The sequence below is a fragment of the Podarcis cretensis genome (assembly GCF_951804945.1).
Source record: "Podarcis cretensis genome assembly, chromosome: 5".
Taxonomy (NCBI): Eukaryota; Metazoa; Chordata; class Lepidosauria; order Squamata; family Lacertidae; genus Podarcis; species Podarcis cretensis.
Window position 1 is genome coordinate 81,744,499 of NC_137174.1, and position 22,182 is coordinate 81,766,680.

General features: G+C 46.6%; 2 protein-coding genes and 2 long non-coding RNA genes across 4 annotated transcripts in view; 1 reads left to right on the forward strand and 3 right to left on the reverse strand.

Moving 5' to 3' along the window:
* The window catches only part of GFM1 (G elongation factor mitochondrial 1), a 41,194-nt gene extending 19,145 nt beyond the window's left edge, over positions 1 to 22,049 (forward strand). Inside the window, exons 13-18 of the mRNA XM_079977866.1 lie at positions 471 to 553; positions 15,059 to 15,221; positions 17,144 to 17,288; positions 18,615 to 18,775; positions 20,579 to 20,632; positions 21,691 to 22,049. Coding sequence (XP_079833992.1) covers positions 471 to 553; positions 15,059 to 15,221; positions 17,144 to 17,288; positions 18,615 to 18,775; positions 20,579 to 20,632; positions 21,691 to 21,822 — 738 coding nt within the window. The 3' untranslated portion in view covers positions 21,823 to 22,049. The remainder of the gene's footprint in view (positions 1 to 470; positions 554 to 15,058; positions 15,222 to 17,143; positions 17,289 to 18,614; positions 18,776 to 20,578; positions 20,633 to 21,690) is intronic.
* LOC307217238 overlaps positions 42 to 22,182 on the reverse strand; it is a 98,893-nt gene continuing 76,752 nt past the window's right edge. The window contains exon 2 of the long non-coding RNA XR_013839475.1: positions 42 to 793. This is a non-coding gene — a long non-coding RNA (uncharacterized lncRNA). The remainder of the gene's footprint in view (positions 794 to 22,182) is intronic.
* On the reverse strand, positions 445 to 10,422 carry LOC307217129 (latexin-like). Its single transcript, XM_079978249.1, has 6 exons — positions 9,731 to 10,422; positions 8,353 to 8,415; positions 6,767 to 6,944; positions 4,540 to 4,676; positions 3,712 to 3,774; positions 445 to 1,056 (listed from the first exon to the last, which is right to left on the reverse strand). The coding sequence occupies exons 1-6, from the start codon at positions 10,142 to 10,144 to the stop codon at positions 958 to 960; spliced, it is 954 nt and encodes a 317-aa protein (XP_079834375.1). The 5' UTR covers positions 10,145 to 10,422; the 3' UTR covers positions 445 to 957.
* LOC307217255 lies at positions 4,685 to 6,748 on the reverse strand. Its single transcript, XR_013839493.1, has 3 exons — positions 5,979 to 6,748; positions 5,281 to 5,684; positions 4,685 to 4,900 (listed from the first exon to the last, which is right to left on the reverse strand). It is a non-coding gene; the product is annotated as an uncharacterized lncRNA (long non-coding RNA).

The window sequence follows — 22,182 nt, forward strand, 5'->3', positions numbered from 1 at the left end:
TTGTTACAAGATTGCACTGGTCAAGTGTGCTACCGAGTCTTACTTGGCAAAAGTATTTATTTAATTCAGTGTTTATAGTTTAGTTGTTCTCCCTAGCTTCATATCTGGCTATGTATAAATTACGCAGTGCCGGTTGTAATTCTTCAGTTGGGTCTGTGCTAGCAATTTTTTGTGGTTCATGCTCATGAAGTATATATAGAAGGTCAGAAATCTTGCATATGTACAGGATGTGGACCAAAAAATTACTCAAAAAACTCCAAATCTGCTCTAGGTGGGTGGACTTCTGTCTGGTCCAGATATAAGAAGCTCTAATTAACTAGAGAGATACTACAGCTGGAAAATGTTGGCTTGACATTTTCCCAGTGATTGTAGGTAGCATTCGGGAATAATTAGGTGAGATTATGCTTAGCGCTACCCATTTGGCAACACATTTTAATCAGTATATTTTTGTGTGTGCTGTTTCTACCTAGAGAATGGAAAGAGAATATGGTTGTCCTTGTGAGACCGGAAAGCCTAAAGTAGCATTCAGAGAGAGCATTGTGGCAACTGTACCGTAAGTGTTCACTCTGGCATGCGAGAGCCACCACACCGAGGCCAGGAAATAATTTGCATTGGTCCTTATGCATGTAGGGGTTTCTGAACCTGTGTAAGCCTATTTTATAGCCCTTCCTCTAGCTGTACAAAGTTGTTTTAAAGACATTTGAACAACCTCTAATACAGTGGTACCTTGGTTCTCAAACTTAATACGTTTTGGGAGTCCGTTCAACTCCCGAAACCGTTTGAAAACCAAGTGCTTCCTGCACTCAATTGGAAGCCGCGTCGGACATTTGGCTTCCGAAAAACATCCACAAACCAGAACACTTACTTCCAGGTTTGCAGTGCTTGGGAGCCGATTTGTTCGACAACTAAGCTGTTCGGGAACCAAGGTACCACTGTAGTAGGTTGAAGTTGTGGCCACTAATCCTGTGCCGCACGTTTTGGCTGACGGCTATTCCGTGTGACTTTAACTCCATGCTGCGGGTTCCATAAAACTTGCATGTGCCAAGGAATAATCTCCTGTGGATTACAAAAAAAGAAAAAGCCCAAATGTTAGAACAGCCAGGGTATTAGAGAAACCAAGGAGCAGCATTGTTATCTCTGCATATCTGGAAAATCACGTTCTTTTCCTATCTAGTAACTTCGGGCCAGGTCACATTTCGTTCCTCCTCCTCTTTCCAACCCTGGAATTCTTAATAAAGTGCAGTGACTCTCATAGAGCAAGGCAATCAAGAATGTGGATGGCAGGAAAAGGAGAGAATTGTTTCAATGAAATATTGCCAGGTAGTTCCTCCACATCCTACTGTTTCATGCTGTGTTGTTTCAAGGCTGACTTTTCAAACCTGTAATATAGGCGTGCTCTCTGCCTAATTCATGCACATAGGGAACCATGCAACCAGAAGTGTTCAATAGACAGCAGCCTCACTAGGCCACCATCTACAAATGTTGTTCTCATGATACTTGGGAATAAGGTTTATATCAGAGGTTGGCAACCTTATCTGAGGATGGGCCGGAGCGTGTGTACATACACACTCTTCCAGGTCAGAGGAGCACCCGTGCGCATGCGCACAGGTACAACCAACCCGGAAGTCAGTCCCCGCGCCGCGCTGGTAAGAGCCCGTGGCAGGGGTCACCATGGGCCAGTTAGACAAGCCTTGTGGGCCGCTACCGGCCCATGGGCCTTAGGTTGCTGACCCCTGGTTTATATCTTCCTGTGGGCTTCCTTTGTACCTCTGGCTTGGTATTGCATTCTTATACAGTGGTGCCTCGCAAGACGAAAAGAATCGGTTCCGCGATTCTCTTCGTCTAGCGGTTTTTTCGTCTTGCGAAGCAAGCCCATTGACGGCTTAGCGGATTAGCGCTATTAGCGGCTTTTAGCGGCTTATCAGCTTAGCGGCTTAGAAAAAGGGGGGAGGGGGAAAAAGTCAGAAAAACTCGCAAGACATTTCGTCTTGCGAAGGAAGCCCATAGGGAAATTCATTTTGCGAAGCGCCTCCAAAATGGAAAACCCTTTCGTCTAGCGGGTTTTTCGTCTTGCGAGGCATTCGTCTTGCGGGGCACCACTGTATAACCATTCTGGTTCCTGCACCTTAATCTAAATGAGAGAAGCTGGGGTGGGTAGGAGGGGGAGACACAAGCTCTCCGCAATACAAGGCATTTGTAGTACATAAGAGGTGTCACTAGATGAAAAGCGATTCATTGCACTGTGATTTGTGTGCAGGTATGTACAATTGCAATATGGTGGATCAACAAGTTTACATATCTGATATCAGATCGGCTAAGCTTTGCCTTCCTGTGTAGCATGCACTTTTGCATATTTGGGGGATCTAGAGTGATTTGCTGAATAGGCACCCACCCACGAGATGGACGTGGGCATTTTGTTCACTCCTGTTCTCTGCTTATGGCACAGCTGGGGTTAATCTGGGAGGGGTCATGGTTTGAATCTAAAGCCTTCCTCTGACAGAAGGAGCCTTCTAATGACAGAACCTCTGGGTGGAATTTCTGCTTGCTATATTGAACAATCTCCCCCCTTCTCCTCGCTGTGTGCTGTTTTGAGGGTTCTGACTGCCTAGAGCTGGTTTTTCTTGGAGTGCTCAGCTAGTAAAGTTAGAAAAACACAGCTAAAGGGACAGGGTGCTTCAAGTTAGGATATAGTCAGGGCTGTGTGTGTGTGTGTTTGTGTCCTCTGCACGTTAAATAAATAAATGCATATTGTAATCTAGGTAAGTAGGGTTGGTTAATCGGCTAGGGTGGAGGTGGACACAGCCTAGCCTTATCCTTTGCCTTTAGAGGAAGGCTGGCTTGTAGAATTCGGGAAGTGAAGCTTTCATGGTAGGAGTGAACTGATGCTAATTACTGCAGATCAGATTGCTGGTGAATAGAAACCTGTATCAGTGGGACAAAAGTTGCAACCTTAACAGGCAACGCAAATTCTGCACCATGCATTCTGTGACCCGTATAGTTTATGTACATTTGCTTTTAAAAAAAATTCATTTGGTGGAATACTGCACTTTTGCAAAGTCTGCTTATAGAATTGTAGAGTGGGAAGGGACCCCAAGAGTCATTTAGTAAAAAAAACCCTGTAAACTCTTTTGCCCAATGGGTCTGTTCCTTACCTTTGGGAATCTAACTTCTGAGAGTGCAGCAAGCACTGACAACGCTCTTCCAGTCCTATATTTGTGGCCAGAAGTATCTTGAGCTTGAGCTTGAGTTTGTGTGTGTGTGTGTGTTTGTGTTTTAAATGAATACAGATTCTGAGAAAGGTGAATCCTGTTGCTCCATATCATGGGTCTTAGTTTGAAGCAGTGCCGAGACCTGTGCCTAACCATGAAGGTTGGCAGTGCCTTGCTTTTCAGACTGTCTTTATCCCATTCTCTGCTGTACTCTGCAGGCTGCACAGAAGCCTAGGGCTAGCCAATGTCATGTCCTCCCAGGTATTGTTCATCTACAAGTGCCATCATCCATGGGAGTTGGGAGTCCCATATTAAATGCAGGGCCCTCCATTGGCTATCCTGATACAAGCCTGTGAACAGCTCTGGGGCCCCTGAGTACTCCTACCTGTCCTAACATCCTGATACTGTGGTGATCACTGTTCCAGGATTGCTTTTTGCAGGAAAGGTCCTCTTCTCTCCCGCCCCCCCCTTCCTTTATTTGCTTTACAATTCTGTTACTTACCTGGGAGACAATATCATGGATCAGAACCACATAGGAAAATTCCAGGTAATCATCACTCCTTTTCTGCAACCAACAAAAGAGGGGAAAACCATACCCTGACTTTAGTAAGTACGGCTGCCACCCATGTACAGCTAACCACTTTCAAATGTTCAGTGAGCGTGGAAACGCTGAAGAACTTGAACTACCAGGAGGGAACTAGGTTTCCTTCCTTGCTTCCCTTTAACATCCAGAAGGCAAAGACTCATCATTTAAAACTCTGCCATTCCTTAATTCTGAAAAGGGATTCTATTCTTATAAGAAGGAATGCTCTCGTTTCCATAAACAATTTAATGGGTTTAGAACTGACTCATTGCTTGTTTTTGTCTTAGTATTAAATCACTATGGAGACTCTGTGCGCTTCTGGGTTCTTGTGACCTGACATCCTTTAGGACTTGGTCAGGCGAACTGGACAGAAGAGTTTCCCTTTAAAGAGGAAGTAAAATGGGGGGAAAAATTCTGTGGTTTTACATATCAGGATATAATAACAGCAGGCCTTAAAATTAGGTAAATACAACTTCAGAGGAACAACCACACTTGACATATTATATTACACCATGTCCTGATTTATTTAACAAAAATTAAGCCAAAATGGAGAAGCAGGGTATAAATTATTCTTATTCTTATTCTTAAGAATATGTCAGGCTTTCTTAGGCAAGTATACACTGAGAATCCCATGTTAATCTCCACTTTGTGACTTCCTTCAAAAATACTTTAACTTTGCACTCCACTGTGAACTCTTCTTCCCATAGGACAACTTGTCAGACTCCCCTCTTTGATCCATTCACTTACCACTTGCTTGACACTTTGCACTTTTGCCATTTTGTACCAAGTGTCTTCTGTTGAATTCTGCCATATTACGTAACCACAGGCAACCCAGGCTAAGTGCCGAACAGGCTTCATTTCTTCAGAGACATTTCCGAAATTGTCTGGCAACAGAAACAAATAGCTTGAATCAAACTGGGAAAGTATTAAGCAAGTATAGTTTTTTTAAAAAAAGTAATTCCTAGACACAAATTGCATTTTTTGCCACCCCCCCCCCCAAAAAAAAAGTTCATTAAAGGTGTCTCAACTTTGCACAATCTGAATACTCCACCTTTCATCCAGAACTTGGATTTCTGTTTGGCAACCAGTGGCAGGAAAAAAGGCAGAGCTATGTTTGGGAATATAGCGCGGGTGGCGCTGTGGGTAAAACCTCAGCACCTAGGACTTGCCGATCGCATGGTCAGCGGTTTGAATCCCTGTGGCGGGGTGCGCTCCCGTCACTCGGTCCCAGCGCCTGCCAACCTAGCAGTTCGAAAGCACCCCCGGGTGCAAGTAGATAAATAGGGACCGCTTACCAGTGGGAAGGTAAACGGCGTTTCCGTGTGCTGCGCTGGTGCTGGCTCGCCAGAGCAGCTTTGTCACGCTGGCCACGTGACCCGGAAGTGTCTCCGGACAGCGCTGGCCCCCGGCCTCTTAAGTGAGATGGGCGCACAACCCTAGAGTCTGGCAAGACTGGCCCGTACGGGCAGGGGTACCTTTACCTTTTACCTATGTTTGGGAATAACAGGACCGTGTGAGTTGGCCCATCCTGACTAGGAACCATGGGCAAGGGACTCATAGCTGCAGAAGGCATGCATACATTTGTTGGAAATACAGGCATACCTCGGGTTACAGACGCTTCAGGTTGCGTTTTTTTGGGTTACGGACCCACCAAAACCCGGAAGGACCGGAACAGGTTACTTCTAGGTTTCAGTGGTCGCGCATGCACAGAAGCACTAAATCGCGCTTTGCACATGCGCAGAAACACCAAATCGCAACCCACGCATGCGCAGATGCGCTGCTGCAGGTTGCAAATGTGCATCCTTCACGGATCACATTCGCAACCCGAGCGTCCACTGTATGTGGGTACCGCAAACCTGTTTCTGTATTTGTGGCTATAGAGATAGTGGTGCCTCGCAAGACGAAAAGAATCCGTTCCATGAGTCTCTTCGTCTAGCAGTTTTTTCGTCTTGCGAAGCAAGCTCATTAGCGGATTAGCGCTATTAGCGGCTTAGTGGCTTTTAGCGGCTTAGCGGATAAGCGGCTTAGAAAAAGGGGGGAGGGGAAAAAGGTCAGAAAAACTCGCAAGACATTTTCGTCTTGCGAAGCAAGCCCATAGGGAAATTCGTCTTGCGAAGCACCTCCAAAATGGAAAACCCTTTCGTTTAGCGGGTTTTTCGTCTTGCGGGGCACCACTGTACTACAACTGCTTTATTGAAAATGAAAGCGGTGGCTCTCCAAATTCTGCACCAGAGATCTGTTGCACACACTAAATGTACTATAACACTGCTCTGTGTAGTTTGCTACTTGTTGCAGACACATTCCAGTCTCCGGTTGATCAGCTTGCTTGACCATCTCAAGTCACCCATTTACATGGCAACGAGCTGTATTTTTGAGAACTTTATTTGTAATCTGATACAGTAGCTGAATCCCACGAGTGGTCATTCCGCTTTTACATTGTTTAAGATCTAGTTGCAGTTGCTTTAAAGCAGGGGCAACCAACATAGGAACTTCAGCTGGTCTACCAAGACTTTCTGTCTTGGCCCTTTGCTGCTTTCATCCTAAGTGGGACTGGAGTAAAGAACTGGTCCTTGAGCCCCATTTTCTTTGTCTGTACCTTAACTAAAGAAAAGCTGTGGGACATGTATTCAAGCATCCACTCCCTCCTAATAGCATGAGTGGCAACCAAAATGGAGTTACTGAGAAACGAAGAAAACAACAGCATGCTCAGGGAACAAAAAACCCTTTTCAAAAGGGAGCAAAAAATCACAGTGGCCTAATGTCTGAGCATACTCCATACGTAATGTTGAAGGGGGGGGGGGGGGAGTAGAGGAAATGGCTGGATGGAATCCGAAACTGAAGCATGCCTGTTAGGAGGGAGGAGAAGCTGCAACATTTTGTTGCAGGCAACATTTACCAATTACTTCAAAACCTTAACACTGACACATCATTCATAAAGGTAATTTCAAGTTGCATTTTTTTTATTTATTTTAACCTGGAAGATTTTGTGCCTCTAATAGGTCTGGCAGGTTCTTGAGTCTGTTGTAAAACTTGTTGTCTGCTTCCTCTGTATTTGTCCCGAACTCCCCTTCCACTGTATAATGCACTTCGGGAGCAACATGTGGGTCGCCGTGATGATACAGGATTTCAGCGGTGCAGTTCACAGGACTGCCCTGTTGGAGAAATAATCAGACAAGTTTAAAAACTTCATTGGAAGGAGCTTGCTATTCTAATGATAAACACATTTTGCTTCGCCCTTGTTTACCAATATCACCTAACCAAAATAGCCATCATTACTGTTAGAATATCCATATCCTTCTCTTACCTAAATCCTTGCTCAGAATAATTGTATATTGCTCTCTATTCAAGGGAAGTGTTATGTGTATTATCTCTCTTCCCCTTTTCTTCAGTTGCTCTGCTATTGAACATTGCATCTCCCCCTGTTGTGGCATCATCCTATAATGCGGGGTAGGGAACTTCAGGCATAGATCTTTCTGTTTTGCCATCAGAACTCTCCTTGGGCATTACCTCTCATCTTGCTTAACCCCCCCCCCCCGAAAAAAAGTGTTTTTGCCTGGCTCAAATGTGTCTTTGAACTCTGATAATGCCTCTTGATTGTCTGAACAGAGAGGGCTGTATGTGAGTTTGTGTTGAAACTTGCCTAATATACAGGGGTAAAATTTGCATTCATTGCTCCACCCACTTTTGCATGTGGCCCTCAGAAGGTTACCCAGAAGGGATTGCAGCCCTTGGGGCGAAAAAGGTTCCCCACTCCTGCTGCGATGGGTGATTTGAGCTGAGGTGCTGTCTGCTCCTTGGTGATGTGAAGTGTTAGTCAAAAACAGCAGGAGCATTTGTTTAGATATTCCGTCAGAGGGTACCAGATCCATTAGCAAGATGTGGTTTTGTGTCAATGCAACCCCATTATTTCAAGGGGCATATATGAAATGGGGGGGTCAAGGTCAGGTACCAATTTTTTTAAGGGTTAAAATAAATTCTGAAATTTTACATTCTAGAAGCAATGAATGCTTTTGCTACAAATAAGTGGCTTGCATGCAGTTCCTTATTGTAATGTGGTCGTGGGGCTCCCATGTTGGCAGGGTGGTCCTTAAGGTCTCTTCCAAGTCTGTACATCACTTGATTTCTTACCCCTTTGAAGACTGATGTGACACATGATGACACATGTTTGTAATGGCTGATTCATACATGCAGAGTGATGAATATGAATCTCTAAACCAGCAATAGTCTCAGATTTTCATTTTGAGGTGATAACCCAAAGTTCTGCCAGGAACCTGTTCCGCTTTTTCTTGCGTGTTGCATGAAAGTTTTAGGCTCCTGGCAGCATCTTGATAAATGAATTTAGGATCAGGATTCCCAGGAGGCTGTTGAAACCAGCCTAAGAATGTGGTGCTGTCGACTTGTCCTAGAACCAGCCCTCAGCTTTTTGAAGTGGTTTCCAGGTGGTTCATGGCTAGAGAAATTTCATTCAGGAATCATACAGGCAGTGATACAGTCTACTCTGTACCCTCTTGAGGTTTGCCATAAATTAATCCCAACTAACAACAAAGGAGCAGGACTTACTTTCTGAAGTTCTTCTTCCATTGCAAACTTCAGGCGATATTTGTGCCCAACACCTGGAATTTCCTGAATTACAAAGAGAGTACATGTTGTTTATCTTACTTAGACTTCAGAGGACTTGCCAGGGACCCTAACAATATGAGGGTATTCTTTATGTATTCAGTATCCGTATCAAAAACAGTTAACTTGTTGAGGAAGGTATTTTTTTTAAAGGCCAAGCATGTTTAAATCCCATTGATCTCAGTAGGTAAGCTTAACACTCCCTTGTTGAAATCAGCGAGGTGTAAAAAAATGCTTAACTTTAGCTAGTGTCCAGTGTTTAAAAGCAGTGTCCAGCTGCCTCGAAGTACCCCATTATTTAGAACATTTGCTGAGATGAAAGGTGGATAAAAAGCACCGTTATACTTTGGAACGGATGTAACATGCTTATGACGCGTTGAGAATTCTTGTATTGCAGCTAAGCGTCCAAAAGACACTTCTGGGGCATTTTCTACCAGCTACGATTTGGGGTGGGGTTCTGCAGGTGTGTGCCTGTTTCGGAAAGGTTAGTGCTCTTATTTGTGGACAGCAAACAGTTGCCAGGATCAACCAGGCTTTCTATTTGTTTTTAGTGCAACTGGTTCTGCAGCTTATCCCTATAATGCAGCAGTGATAGATTCTAACCCCCCCCTCCGCCCATGGGAGACTGGCATTAGAGGCAAGCCTGGAACAAGAAGGGTTAAGGCAACGAGTTTACTCCGCCTTGAATAGGCGAGATAACTCTGTGGACTTCGTTTTTTACCGATCGATGGGGCAGGTGCTTTGCCGCTGCTGGACCACGTGGCGCACAAAGGGAGGAGAAAGCTATAGCAACAACTGTTGTCGTTGCCGATCATGGCGATCGCTTGGGGCGCAGCCCCTGGTCTCTTTGTGCGCCTTGTTGAAAAGAAAGTGTCGCTTCTCGCGGGCCAGGATGAGCCCCGCTCGCCTGGATTAAAAAGTAGCAGAGATGGGGAAGAGGGTGTTGTGCCCGCGCTTGCTCCCTCTGCAGTGATTGGCGTCTTCAGCCTCGAACCCTTTTAGGAATCAAGCTTTGCAGAGAAGTTGCTCAGAGGAGGAGAAAGCAGCGGAGACTCTGCAAGCGCCTTTTTATTTAGGCGCCCAGATGCTTTGCAGATGGACTTGCAAACAGCACCCGCCACGTTAAACGGGCCTTTCTTCCAAGTTAAATCTGGGGAGCGCGACTTTTGCTGCAGCCTTTTGCAGCTGCGAAACCAAGAAAGAGCCCCGCGGTAGCATTTAGGGTGCCATAGGTTTGCTGGGGGTGTGTTTTTGTTTCCCAGGGAAGCGTGCGCGCTGGAAAGCAGCGCCTCTGCGCCCGCGCCTTCCCGGCCCCGCTTACCTCTCGGCTGGCTTGGCGCACTTCCCGCACGCCGAAGATCTTGCTGGGGCTGCCGTGCTGGTAGTTGATGTAGTTCTCGACCACGCCGGCGGCTCGCGTGGCCGGGTAGTGCGACGGGGGGATCTCCATGGGGCCGGCTCCGGGGCGCGCGGAGGCTCGCTCGGAGAGGCCTCGGCGCCGCTCGCTCCTCCCTGGCGGAGCGGGAAGGGGGGCCCGGCGGCGGGCCTGGGCCTGGGCCTGGGCGGTGGCTGCAGCAGCGGCCGCCGCGCACAATGGGGTTTCTTGCGCCGCTGGCGGGAGAGAACCAGGAAGCGGCGGCGGCAGGAGGAGGAGGAGGAGGAGGAGGAAGAGGGCGAGCCGAGCGGGGGCTGCTGGGGCGCAGAAGCGCAACTTCTGCCCGCCCGGGCTCCACATCTGGGCCGGGGGTGGATCCTGCGCGGCGAAGCTAGACGGAAGAGAGTCGAGATGGGGGCGCTTGGAAAGGAACCATTAGGTCAAAATTCCAAAGATCCGTGTATATATTGGGCCGCTCAGGACAAACAGGACGATCTGTGCATGTTTACTTGGGAGTTCGTGGGATTCCCGGGACCGCAGCCAAGGGATTTTGGCAGAGGTCGAGAATGACGTCCGAATAAAACCCCGCTGAAATCAAGAGGAATCGTTCGTAATTGCGCAGCTTCAAAAACGCGATGCTTCCCAGGGAGCAAGTAGGTGTGTTTAGGACTGGGATGAAGGTGATTTACTTCAACAGCTTGCAACCTGCTTCTTCCGATGCCATATGGAGCATCACCATCCCTTTTTGTGCCTCTAGATGGCTTCCCATCTGGAATATGAACTTGGCAGCCGAAGTGTTCCGAAATAAGAAATAGCCATAGAGTTTGGGGCAGCTGTGGGGTGAGAGGCTTAAAAAGCAAACAAACTAGGTTTATTAATCTTTGTAAGAATACAAAAGGAACACACTGCTTCAGTCCTGTAAAGAGTTAATTACAAAGGAAGCTGGAGAACCAATATAAGTAAAATAATGATATTAAGTAACAGACTGTAATACAGTAGTACCTCGGGTTACATACGCTTCAGGTTACAGACTCTTCTAACCCAGAAATAGTACCTCAGGTTAAGAACTTTGCTTCAGGATGAGAACAGAAATCGTGCTCCTGCGGCAGGAGGCCCCATTAGCTAAAGTGGTGCTTCAGGTTAAGAACAGTTTCAGGTTAAGAACAGACCTCCAGAACGAATTAAGTACTTAACCCGAGATACCACTGTACTGGACAGTTTATTTCTCTATTCCTACCATGGAAGGCGGGGATGCAGGTGGTGCTGTGGGTTAAACCACAGAGCCTAGGACTTGCCGATCAGAAGGTCGGCGGTTCGAATCCCCGCAACGGGATGAGCTCCCGTTGCTCGGTCCCTGCTCCTGCCAATCTAGCAGTTCGAAAGCACATCAAAGTGCAAGTAGATAAATAGGTACCACTCTGGCGGGAAGGCAAACAGTGTTTCCATGCACTGCTCTGGTTCGTCAGAAGTGGCTTAGTCATGCTGGCCACATGACCCGGAAGCTGTACGCCAGCTCCCTCGGCCAATAAAGCGAGATGAGCGCCGCAACCCCAGAGTCGTCCACAACTGGACCTAATGGTCAGGGGTCCCTTTATCTTTACCTTACCATGGAAGGCTTTACAAAACTAAATAAATACATTATACACCACTATAGTTTGAAAGAGCATGAACTTTGGGCTTTGTTTTTTCCCTTTTTGGGGGGCGGAAGAGGACATTGCTGCCAAATTGCTACAGTGATAAAGTCCTGAACTTCTGCTGTGTTTCCTATACAGTGGTGCCTCGCAAGACGAAATTAATCCGTTCTGCGAGTTTTTTCGTCTAGCGAATTTTTCGTCTTGCGAAGCACGGTTTCCCATAGGAATGCCTTGAAAATCAATTAATGCGTTCCTAGGGAGACCGCCTTCAGACCAGATCCGGGGACAGTCTGTCCCCGGACCTCTTCTGAAGGCTGGCGGTGGGAAGAAAAGCCCTTCTCCCGCCGCCAGCCTTCAGAAGAGTTCCTGCAGGGCTGCCTAGGCTGCGGATAGCAGCCTGCTGCCCCGCACGAGGGGCGCTCTGAAGCAGAGCGCTCCTCGCACGGGGCAGACATTCACAGCTTGGGGAGCCCTGCGGGGAACTCTTCTGAAGGCTGGAGGCGGGAGAAGGGCTTTTCTTCCCACCGCCAGCCTTCAGAACAGCCTTCTGAATGGTGGCGGTGGGGAGGAAAACCTTCCTCCCACCGCAAGCCCCGGGAACAGAAGAGAATCGCTGCGCACCTTCTCCTCTGTTCCCGGACCTGTCCTGAAGGCTTGCGGTGGGAGGAGGGCTTTCCTCCCCACCGCCAACATTCAGAAGGCTGTTCTGAAGGTTGGCGTGGGGAGGAAAAACCCTCCTCCCACCGCAAGCCCCGGGAACAGAGGAGAATCGCTGCACGCCTTCTCCTCTGTTCCTGGACCTCCCACCGCAAGCCTTCAGGACAGGTGCTGCGCTTCCCCGCTGTCCCCGGAGATTTCCCTATGGGCTTTTGTCTTGCGAAGCAAGCCCATAGGGAAATTCGTCTTGCGAAGCCGCTAAAAAATCGGAAAACCCTTTCGTCTTGCGGGTTTTTCGTTTAGCGAGGCATTCATCTTGCGGGGCACCACTGTAAAGGGCTGTTGTTGTTACCACTGGAAGTAGAAAAGGTTGTGCTGTCAAAAATAACCAGCAAATGCAGTCTGCACACAAAGGAACTAGTCTAGTACTTTCTCTATTTGTTTTTTATATACAATGGTACCTTGGGTTGCAAACGCTTCGGGTTACAAACTCCGCTAACCCGGAAGTAGTTTCTCTGAGTTGCGAACTTTGCCCCAGGACGGGAACAGAAATTGTGTGCTGGCGGCACGGCAGCAGCGGGAGGCCCATTAGTGAAAGCGCGCCTCAGGTTAAGAACGGTTTTGGGTTAAGAACAGATCTCTGGAACAAGTTGAGTTTGTAGCCTGAGGGACCACTGTATATAGGTCAGGCCACCCCACCCCATAGAGTTCTTTGAGCAGCTCAGAAAATCATACAAATATGCAACAATACAATAAAAAATTATGGAAAGTTAAATGCAGCATTATCATCTCATTTTCAACAGTAATGATCCTGATTAGCAATCATTTTTGTTTTAGCTGCTGGCCCTAGCTAATAGGGCATCTTTGCAGTGCAATCTTAACCATGTCTATTCAGAAATAAATCCCATTTACTTCAACAGGGCTTATTCCCAGATAAATGGGGTTAGGATTGCAGCTTTACTAGGACATAATGGAGATGGTCTGGCAGCACCACTCAGAGCTCATAGAAAATGCACTCCTCTTTTACTCTCACACAGGAGGGAGCGATGCTGATAGCAAGAGGGTGCCTACTAAAATATGTGCATGCCTCATCAGAAACAACCACAAATAAGGTTTTCTTCCCACAACTATTCTTTATTTCAGGATGAAGTCTGCATAAATTAGCATAAATTAATACTCATTTGACTAAGGTACAGAAACACACTTCAGCCAAAACACCTCATTTGCAGTGACAGCAAAGTGGGAGAGGGCGCTCAGTCCCAGCTGTTTGGATGTTCCAGGGCTTCAAAAGAAGCGCCAATCATATCAGCTGGAAAATTGCTTGTGTCCCCTTCACTCGATGCCAAGAAAGGGGTACCAGTGTGGTGTAGTGGTTAAGAGCGGTGGACTCGTAATCTGGTGAACCAGGTTCGCGTCTCAGCTCCTCCACATGCAGCTGCTGGGTGACCTTGGGCTAGTCACACTTCTCTGAAGTCTCTCAGCCTCACTCACCTCACAGTTTGTTGTAGGGGAGGAAGGGAAAAGAGATTGTAAGCCACTTTGAGACTCCTTAGGGCAGTGATAAAGTGGGATATCAAATCTAAACCACCACCACCTTCCTCCTCCTCCTCCTCCTCCTCCTCCTCCTCCTCCTCCTCCTCCTCTTCTTCTTCTTCTTCTTCTTCTTCTTCTTCTTCCTTTCATATCTTTGGCTGTCACCTGCAGCAGCAAAGTGTTCTGGGCTGGCCTTCCTCTCAAGACTCTTTTCTAAAATGCAGTGGAACTTGGAGACTGAGCATTTGACTGGCCCAGAGAGTAATAAGATGCATTCTGTCCCAGTAAGATGCATGTTCCTGTGCCAAATTGGAGTGCAGAGGGACTGATTTTAGACAGGCTGAGTCACCATGGCAGTGTAAGGCCCTTTGCTTTGAAGAGCAGAGACATGTGGACTGGCCACTTATTCTGCATGCCAATTCCAACTTGTGCTAGGTATCGAACAGGGGAAATGTCAGTATGAACAGGACTCTTGCATGGAGCCTCCCAGTTGCTGCTTCTATATCTGGAGAGGCTCCAAAAAAGACCACCATGGAAATGGTCTGGTTGTAGAGGGAGGAGGAATCTTTCTCAACCTAAGGTCTACACTCCCTTCCGGGGGGTCACATGCCAGCGCGGGCAAAATAATGAATATGAATTTTGCAATAATAATAATTATTATTATTAATTATTATTTGTACCCTGCCCATCTGGCTGGGTTTCCCCAGCCACTCTGGGCGGCTTCCACAAAGACCAAAAATACACTAATATGTCACACATTAAAAACTTCCCTAAACACGGCTGCCTTAAGATGTCTTCTGAATGTCAGGTACTTGTTTATCTCTTTGACATCTGATGGGAGGGCGTTCCACATGGCGGGCGCCACTACCGAGAAGGCCCTCTGCCTGGTGCCCTGTAACCTCGCAGTGAGGGAACAACCAGAAGGCCCTCGGCACTGGACCTCAGCGTCCGGGCAGAACGATGGGGGTGGAGACGCTCCTTCAGGTATACTGGGCCAAGGCCATTTAGGGCTATAGTACTGTATGCTAGTTTCGATATACACTTGCAGACCTGATCTTTCCGCCTTTGAGGCAGGCAAGCAAGAAGCATTACCAGAGTTCCAAGGACACATTCCAGCCAGGCACAAACACTCAAGGGAGGTGTGAAGCAAGGCCAATGACAGATGTGGTCTGGGGAGTGTTGTGAAGGAGGAGACAGGCCTGGGGTTTCTCATCCCTTCTATAGAAGCTTGTTTGGGTTGTGGTTCCTCCATAAAGTCCTCTACAAGAGATTATATGGGGACGGGGAAGTTCTGGCCATTTGTTAGGTGGTAGCCAGCACACAGGTGAGAACATTGTGTGCTTTCCTGTAGATCTAAAGACCAGGATTAGAGCTATGCATGTGTGCTGAGCAAAATGAATAGGCATTGCTTCCCTTCCTTTCTTTTTGCTGAGTTTATGTCTTTTCACAGGTTCGACTTCACTCATAAAAGGCAGTCTGGTGGAGCAGGCCAGTATGGCAAAGTGATAGGCTATTTAGAGCCTCTGGAGGAAGAAGACTACACCAAGGTGGAATTCGTTGACAAGACGGTCGGAACGAATATCCCAAAGCAGTTTGTGCCAGCCATTGAAAAGGTGAGGTCTGCCTCACCCCTCTCCCCAGTCAATGCAGTTTTGACAGGATCCCAAGCTGGTGATGGGCATCTTCTCAAGCAACAGGTTGGCTGTGAAGCCAAATGAGATCCAAGCAGGAAAATGGTAAAAAACAAGACACAAGGGAATGAAAACAAGAATTCAAAAGTACACACACAGGCATCCACACACCAGAAAATCTTGCTAGGTAATAAAAGAGCAGAGAAAGATCACTCCTATGCATTAAAGAGACGCATAGGTGATTGCAAGCTAGTCTGGTTGACACTGGATTTCTGGTACCTCTTTCTTGGGCCTTCAAGTAGACGGCAAGCTCCTTTGGTTCTGCCTCCTACTTACATCTCTGTGGAAAACATTCTTTAAATGCCCTTGGGCCCTTTGACTGTCTTTCCTAAGTGCATTCCCTAAAGAGGCTGGTCCACTGCATTCTGCTTAGCTTTTGCCATCACCGTAAAATAAATGCCTGCAGTTTGTCCATGTTGACTTGCTCTTGTGAAATTGGTGAAGGAAGCAGAGAGGGATTCTTTCTTTTGAAAACGAGAGAGACTGTATCTTCTACCTTTTGGCAAGGTTACTGTTTCATTTTTGTTTTTAAAAAGGTGATGGTTCTGGTAAGATACCCTTCAAATCTGTTTCATATCCTACTTCTATAAGCTGAAATTTGGAGAAGGGTTCTAGGTGTGCTAAGAGACCATGGTTTTGAGCTAGCATTGTAGGTACAGAGGCTTTTTGTGGGTGGGTGTGCATGCAGGACTACTGAGAGAAAGTGGATGTGGAATTGGTGTAGGTAATGAGTGAGTAGAATCTTATATTATGGGTTTTTGATGTTTTGTCTTTTTTATATGCAGCATTTAATTTTGATTACCGTATTTTTTGCTCTATAGGACACACCCGACCATAGGACGCACCTTGTTTTAGAGGGGGAGAACAAGAAAAAAAAATCTCCCCCTCTCTGCGCAGTGCCCCTTCAGCGAAGGCAGGAGAAACGTAGCCCCTTCCATTTCTCCTCCCACTTAGCTGAAGGGGCGTTTCGCCTTAGCTGAAGGGTAGGTTCCTTTCGCACCTACCCTTCAGCGAAAGGAACCCGAAGCCTCCGGAGTGCAGCGGGAGCTCCTGCTGCGCTCCGGAAGCTTCAGGTGGCTATCTTTGAAGCCTGGAGAGGGAGAGGGGTCGGTGCGCACCGACCCCTCTCGCTCTCCAGGCTTCAGTGAAGGCAACCCGAACCCTCTGGAGTGCGGCAGGAGCTCCCGCTGCACTCTGGAGGCTTCAGGTGGCTATCTGGAGAGCGAGAGGGGGCGGTGCGCACAGCCCCCTCTAGCTCTCCAGGCTTAAGCAGAAGGCAACCCAAAGCCTCCGGAGCGCAGTGTGAGTTCCTGCTGCACTCTGGAGCCTTCGGGTTCCTTTCACTGAAGCCAGGAGAGTCTTGGTGGGAGAGCTCCCACTGCGCTCCAGAGGCTTCGCATTGCTATCGCTCCATAAGACGCACACACATTTCCCCTTAATTTTTGGAGGGGAAAATGCACGTAAGTTCCTCTTGTAGTCTTTTTTTTTAAAAAAAGGAATGTGGTATAAAAGCACTGAAATAACAAATTAGAAATTAACCATAGTAAATGTTGGTATATCTGTAATTCTAGTTCATCAATCACTTTGGTTTCGAGTTTGCTCTGTGCAGGAGAGAGAGAAGCGGGAGGGAGTGTGTTTTCTGGGCTGTCCCTTGAGTTGGAAACCATTGTTTGCGGAGAACTATAAACATAACAGTTTTGTTGCTCCTTTTCCTTTCAAGTCAGGCATGGTCATTTTGGCTGCAAAGGCCTACTTGTCTACATGTTTCCTACAGCCACCTGCATGTCAAAGGACTTGCCACCATTTGAAGTGAAGTTGCTAACGCTGAGGCTATTCTTTTATAGGGGTTCCTTGAGGCGTGCGAAAAAGGCCCTTTGACGGCTCACAAGGTTTCCGGGATACGGTTCGTCTTAGAAGATGGTGCGAGTCACATGGTGGACTCCAACGAAATCGCTTTCATCCGAGCTGGTGAAGGAGCCTTGAAACAAGGTGCTGCTTCAGAGATGGGGCGCTTTCAACCTTAACCACATAGCTATTCTTTATTTCCATTTTCCCCCTGCAGTTTATCCGGAATAGTTTTGTGAATAATGCAGTTGCTGCTATGCAGTTTGCCACTTTTGTGTCTAGCTCTGGCTTTTTCTGCATCAACTTTAAGCTTATTTTCCTCCTTTCATTTTAAAGCTGTCCACTTCTGCCCAATTTACAACTCTTCTTCTCTCTGAGGAAGCTCATTGATCTGTATATGCATACCTGCATACTTCATGTTTTCTCCCATGTTGTTTCTCATTTTGGGAACACCTTTTCCTTCTCCCTGTTCAGCCTCACCGTTGCTATTAAGGTCAAACGTGACTGTCTCTCCATCGCATCGCCTTCTTTTCCTTGCCATAGTTAATGCCAATGCTTCCTGCTGCTACTCTTTCCCGTGATAATGTGTGTGCATCTGCTAACTCAAGATAATATATGTATGGAATAAAGCGTTTGCAATAATCAGTTTATTGGACTTCAGTGTTCCGCCAGACTTGTTGCTGTCTTTCCACTTACTCCTCTGTGGTATACTTAGACTATAGGTCTCCTGAACACCAAACACATTTCATCTCTGTTCTGTTCAGTACTTAGTTGTGTTATTAGCACTAATTACACATTTGTTGGTGGTTCGTTTTATTTTTTAATTAAATTTGTATACCACCCTTCATTCGAAAATTACAGAGCAGTTCATTACGGCTTTTTGTTCAAAATTGAGACCGGGCTATTACATTCTGTATTGGAAACAAATGCAGGCCTGATATTAACTTGTATATGTGTGCAATATTTTTTTCTTGAACATATATAAATTACCTGGCATTCTGTATCCACCAGTGGAGATAGCCCAGGGATTTGTCACTGATGGATTTGTCCCTGTTGTCTTCTGATCCCATTGTGCATTCGTCAGGGATTATGTTGCCTCTGAAGATGGATGTTCTGTGTATATAATATGGCTAATAGTCGTGCATTTTGATAAGCAGTTAATTAAACCAAAGTTAATACATTCCAGTTTTTTTCTTAATCCATTTACTCAGTTCCTTTGGTCTGCTTAGGTGACTCCCAAAACTTTGCAAAAGTAGTCTTTGCTGCACTCAGTACCAACGCTCATTCTAATATTGTTAGGTGATACATTTTGGCATGCCCAAGCAGTTCTGCTGTTTGCAGATGTTTAATGTCTCAGTGTGCATTTATCTGTTGCTTTTTCATTTCAAACTAATGGGGGAAATGTATAGATAAAAATTAAGAAATGACATACGAAGGTAAGTGTTCTAATATATTTTCTTTTGGACCCAGCTTTGGAAAATGCAACCATGTGTATTCTCGAGCCCATTATGTCTGTGGAAGTGGTGGCACCCAACGAATTCCAAGGAGAAGTGATTGCTGGAGTCAATCGCCGCCATGGCATCATCACAGGACAGGACGGGGCTGAAGGCTATTTCACTCTCTACGCTAACGTAGGTGCTGTTGAGCTTGCTCAACTATTCTTGCTTTACGACTGAATCCAGGGGAACCTAACCATATTTTTGAAAGCACTGCTTAGGACTCAGAACTAGGAGGATTTGCCCAGAGGCCTCTTTGTTGCTGCTGTGCAAATCTCCAAAACTGTCTTTCCTCTGTCATCAGTGCTCCCAGCTGCAGAGGAGGAGGAAGAGAAGCATCCTGGGGACACACCAGAGGCAGATAAGGAGAGGCTTTGGATGCAGCCCTGGAATGGGGAGAAAACAACCTGCCTGGAGCTGGCCTACCCCTTCCCTCCCTAACTCTCCTTTCCACCCAACTGGCCAGCCCATAACACAATGTATTAAGAGTTCCTCTTTGCTCAGTTAATGTTTTTCTGTTGGGCGAGCTATAATCAGTGTCATGGTCCTTTAAGGTAAAATAATATTTTAAAAAAATCCAAATTTTGTTAACGAGTTCAGACACAAATCAGTTTATTAAATGGATAGTTACAGTGGTGCCTCGCAAGACGAAAAGAATCCGTTCCGTGAGTCTCTTCGTCTAGCTGTTTTTTCATCTTGCGAAGCAAGCCCATTAGCGCTATTAGCGGCTTAGCGGATAAGCGGCTTAGCGGCTTAGAAAAAGGGGGGGGGGTCGGAAAAAGTCGCAAGACATTTTTGTCTTGTGAAGCAAGCCCATAGGGAAATTCGTCTTGCGAAGAACCTCCAAAACGGAAAACCCTTTCGTCTAGCAGGTTTTTCATCTTGCGAGGCATTCGTCTTGCGGGGCACCACTGTATTTTTGGACCCCTTTTGTGCTTGTGTCCTAGTTAATTTCAGCCAGTTTCTCACGGTATTTGAATGAGTTTCTCACTGCTTCCAAAAAAGCAAAACCTGTGGCTTAATTCCTCCCCCTTTAACTAACCAGGATGTCTTTATATGCTACATAGTAAGATAAGATAAAGGCTCACCATTTCCCATTCCAAATGGGAATGGGATTAAAAGTACTGTGGTTAAAAGTAAGCCGGGTTATCAGTGCTAAAACAAGCATGCAGAGAGAGCGGTTAGCGGGGAACTTGTGGATCCAGTGCCCATTCTCACCTTTATAAAGCAGCATTTATTAAGCAGAGTCAATTACATTTGAACTAGCCCTGTGCAAAGTATGTGTGTGCACTTTGCCTAGTGTGTTTCCCAAACTCTGGCTTTGTAATTCCGAGGGACGTGCTTGGAGTGAGAGAGATGATCGGAATTGGGTTTAGGTAGCCCTAGTCTAGCGCCTTGTTCTTGCAGCAGTCAACCCCCCTGCTCAGACTAGCAGAGTGAGCGGAGTTTCACTCATGGGACCTCTGAATGTGGCTTGGATGCAATGTAAAGGTAAAGGTAAAGGTACCCCTGCCCGTACGGGCCAGTCTTGACAGACTCTGGGGTTGTGCGCCCATCTCACTTAAGAGGCCAGGGGCCAGCGCTGTCCGGAGACACTTCCGGGTCACGTGGCCAGCGTGACATCGCTGCTCTGGCGAGCCAGAGCCGCACACGGAAACGCCGTTTACCTTCCCGCTGGTAAGCGGTCCCTATTCATCTACTTGCACCCGAAGGTGCTTTCGAACTGCTAGGTTGGCAGGCGCTGGGACCGAGCAGCGGGAGCGCACCCCGCCGCAGGGATTCGAACCGCCGACCTTTCGATCGGCAAGTCCTAGGTGCTGAGGCTTTAACCCACAGCGCCACCTGCGTCCCCCTGGATGCAATGTAGATTTCCTTAAATATGAAATAATCTCCTTCCCACCAAAATCCGCATCACGTGCATTCTCCATTTGCCACCAGGTGCCGTTGAATAATATGTTTGGATATTCTAACGAACTGAGGTCGTGCACAGAGGTAAGCGAATATATAATTTCTGAGCTTATTTTTTAGAACAAACAAAACAAAACATCTCTCTCTTGCAGAAAGCATTGTTGGCTGACGTTTACTGTTTCTGGTGTTGTAGCCACATCCCTACTGCAGCGCACTAAAGGTCCTTTGCGAGGATGGCGCTGTAGCCTTGGGCTACAGTGTTGGGCTGAGTTTTCTTAGCGTCATAGAGCACCAAGGCAAGCAGCTCTAGAGAACGAGGGGTAGACTAAGCAGGTGCCTGAAGGGGGAAGGCAAAGAATGTCTGGGAAAGCAATTCTGAGAAAGGAGGAGGAGAGGAAGAGACCAACGGAATCAAGAGAGGGGAAGGAAAATGGTGGAAGCAGCGGAAGAAAATGTGAAGGAAGGAAAGGAAAGGTGCAGATAGGAAAGCAGCACAGAGGAAAGGGGGGTCTGAAGTCCTCATGCTGCAGGCTTGGAATAAACCACCAGGCTTGGAATAAACCACCAGATGTTAGATTGCAGCTGCATATCAAGAAAGTGACAATTTTTGTGACATACGATAGGAGTAAGCCAACCACTACCTATGTTACATTTTCTGGTCCGGAGGCTTTCTTAATCCATTATAATTAGCAACCCACCCTCCCATGTGTTCAATCCTTATCCCTGTTAACATAAGGTTACCAGATTTTTTCCAATGAATCCGGGCGGGGACACTTTTCAACTTCAATGGATTTTGTATGGGGACTGATTTGTAAATCCAGGGACTGTCCCCGGGAAACGGGGACGCCTGGCAACCTTATGTTAACATTGTCCTGCATGTTTATCTTCCTGGTTTTAAACTGAGATGCTCTGAAGCTGACAGTGCCCTTGCTGCCTTTTATCATAAGTAACTACGTACTGATCAGCACTGGTTTGTAAGCTCAGGCGCCTGCTCAAGAGGCAGTCGACGGTTGCCGTACCACTTCTGCATTTACGGTGTTTAGTTTCACGTGTTACATGGAAACGATGTCACGTTTTGCGTGATGCATAGAGTTAAGAATTTGTTTAATTTGTCCGTAATGTGAAGGTTCTCTTGTCTGCAGGGGAAAGGCGAATACACAATGGAATACGTCAAATACCAGCCCTGCTTATCCAGTACCCAGGAAGAATTAGTTAACAGATACCTAGAAGCAACAGGACAACTTCCTGTGAAAAAGGGCAAGGCAAAGAGCTGATTCCCTGCATGTGAGCTGATCGTGAGGACCTGCCACCAAACATCTACTGCCGCTAAGCTCTATTGATTTAATGACTCTTTAATATTCAGAGCAGACTTCATCCTGGATCGATACATCGACTTTATTAAGTCACCAAAAGACTGTTGCTGAAATGTTCACATAGAAATTCCATTAATTAGTCACTGTCTTAATTTAATAAAATGTCTTTAGCTTTACTTTAAAAATTATATTGACTGCCCATGTTCTATTTATCCTCCCATGTGAGCCCCATGATAGATAATGCCAGCTGTCCTGTTGCAGAGATACATGATTTTTTTTAAAAAAAACTCTTGTCTTGATAAAAGAATTTGGAAAGGTATA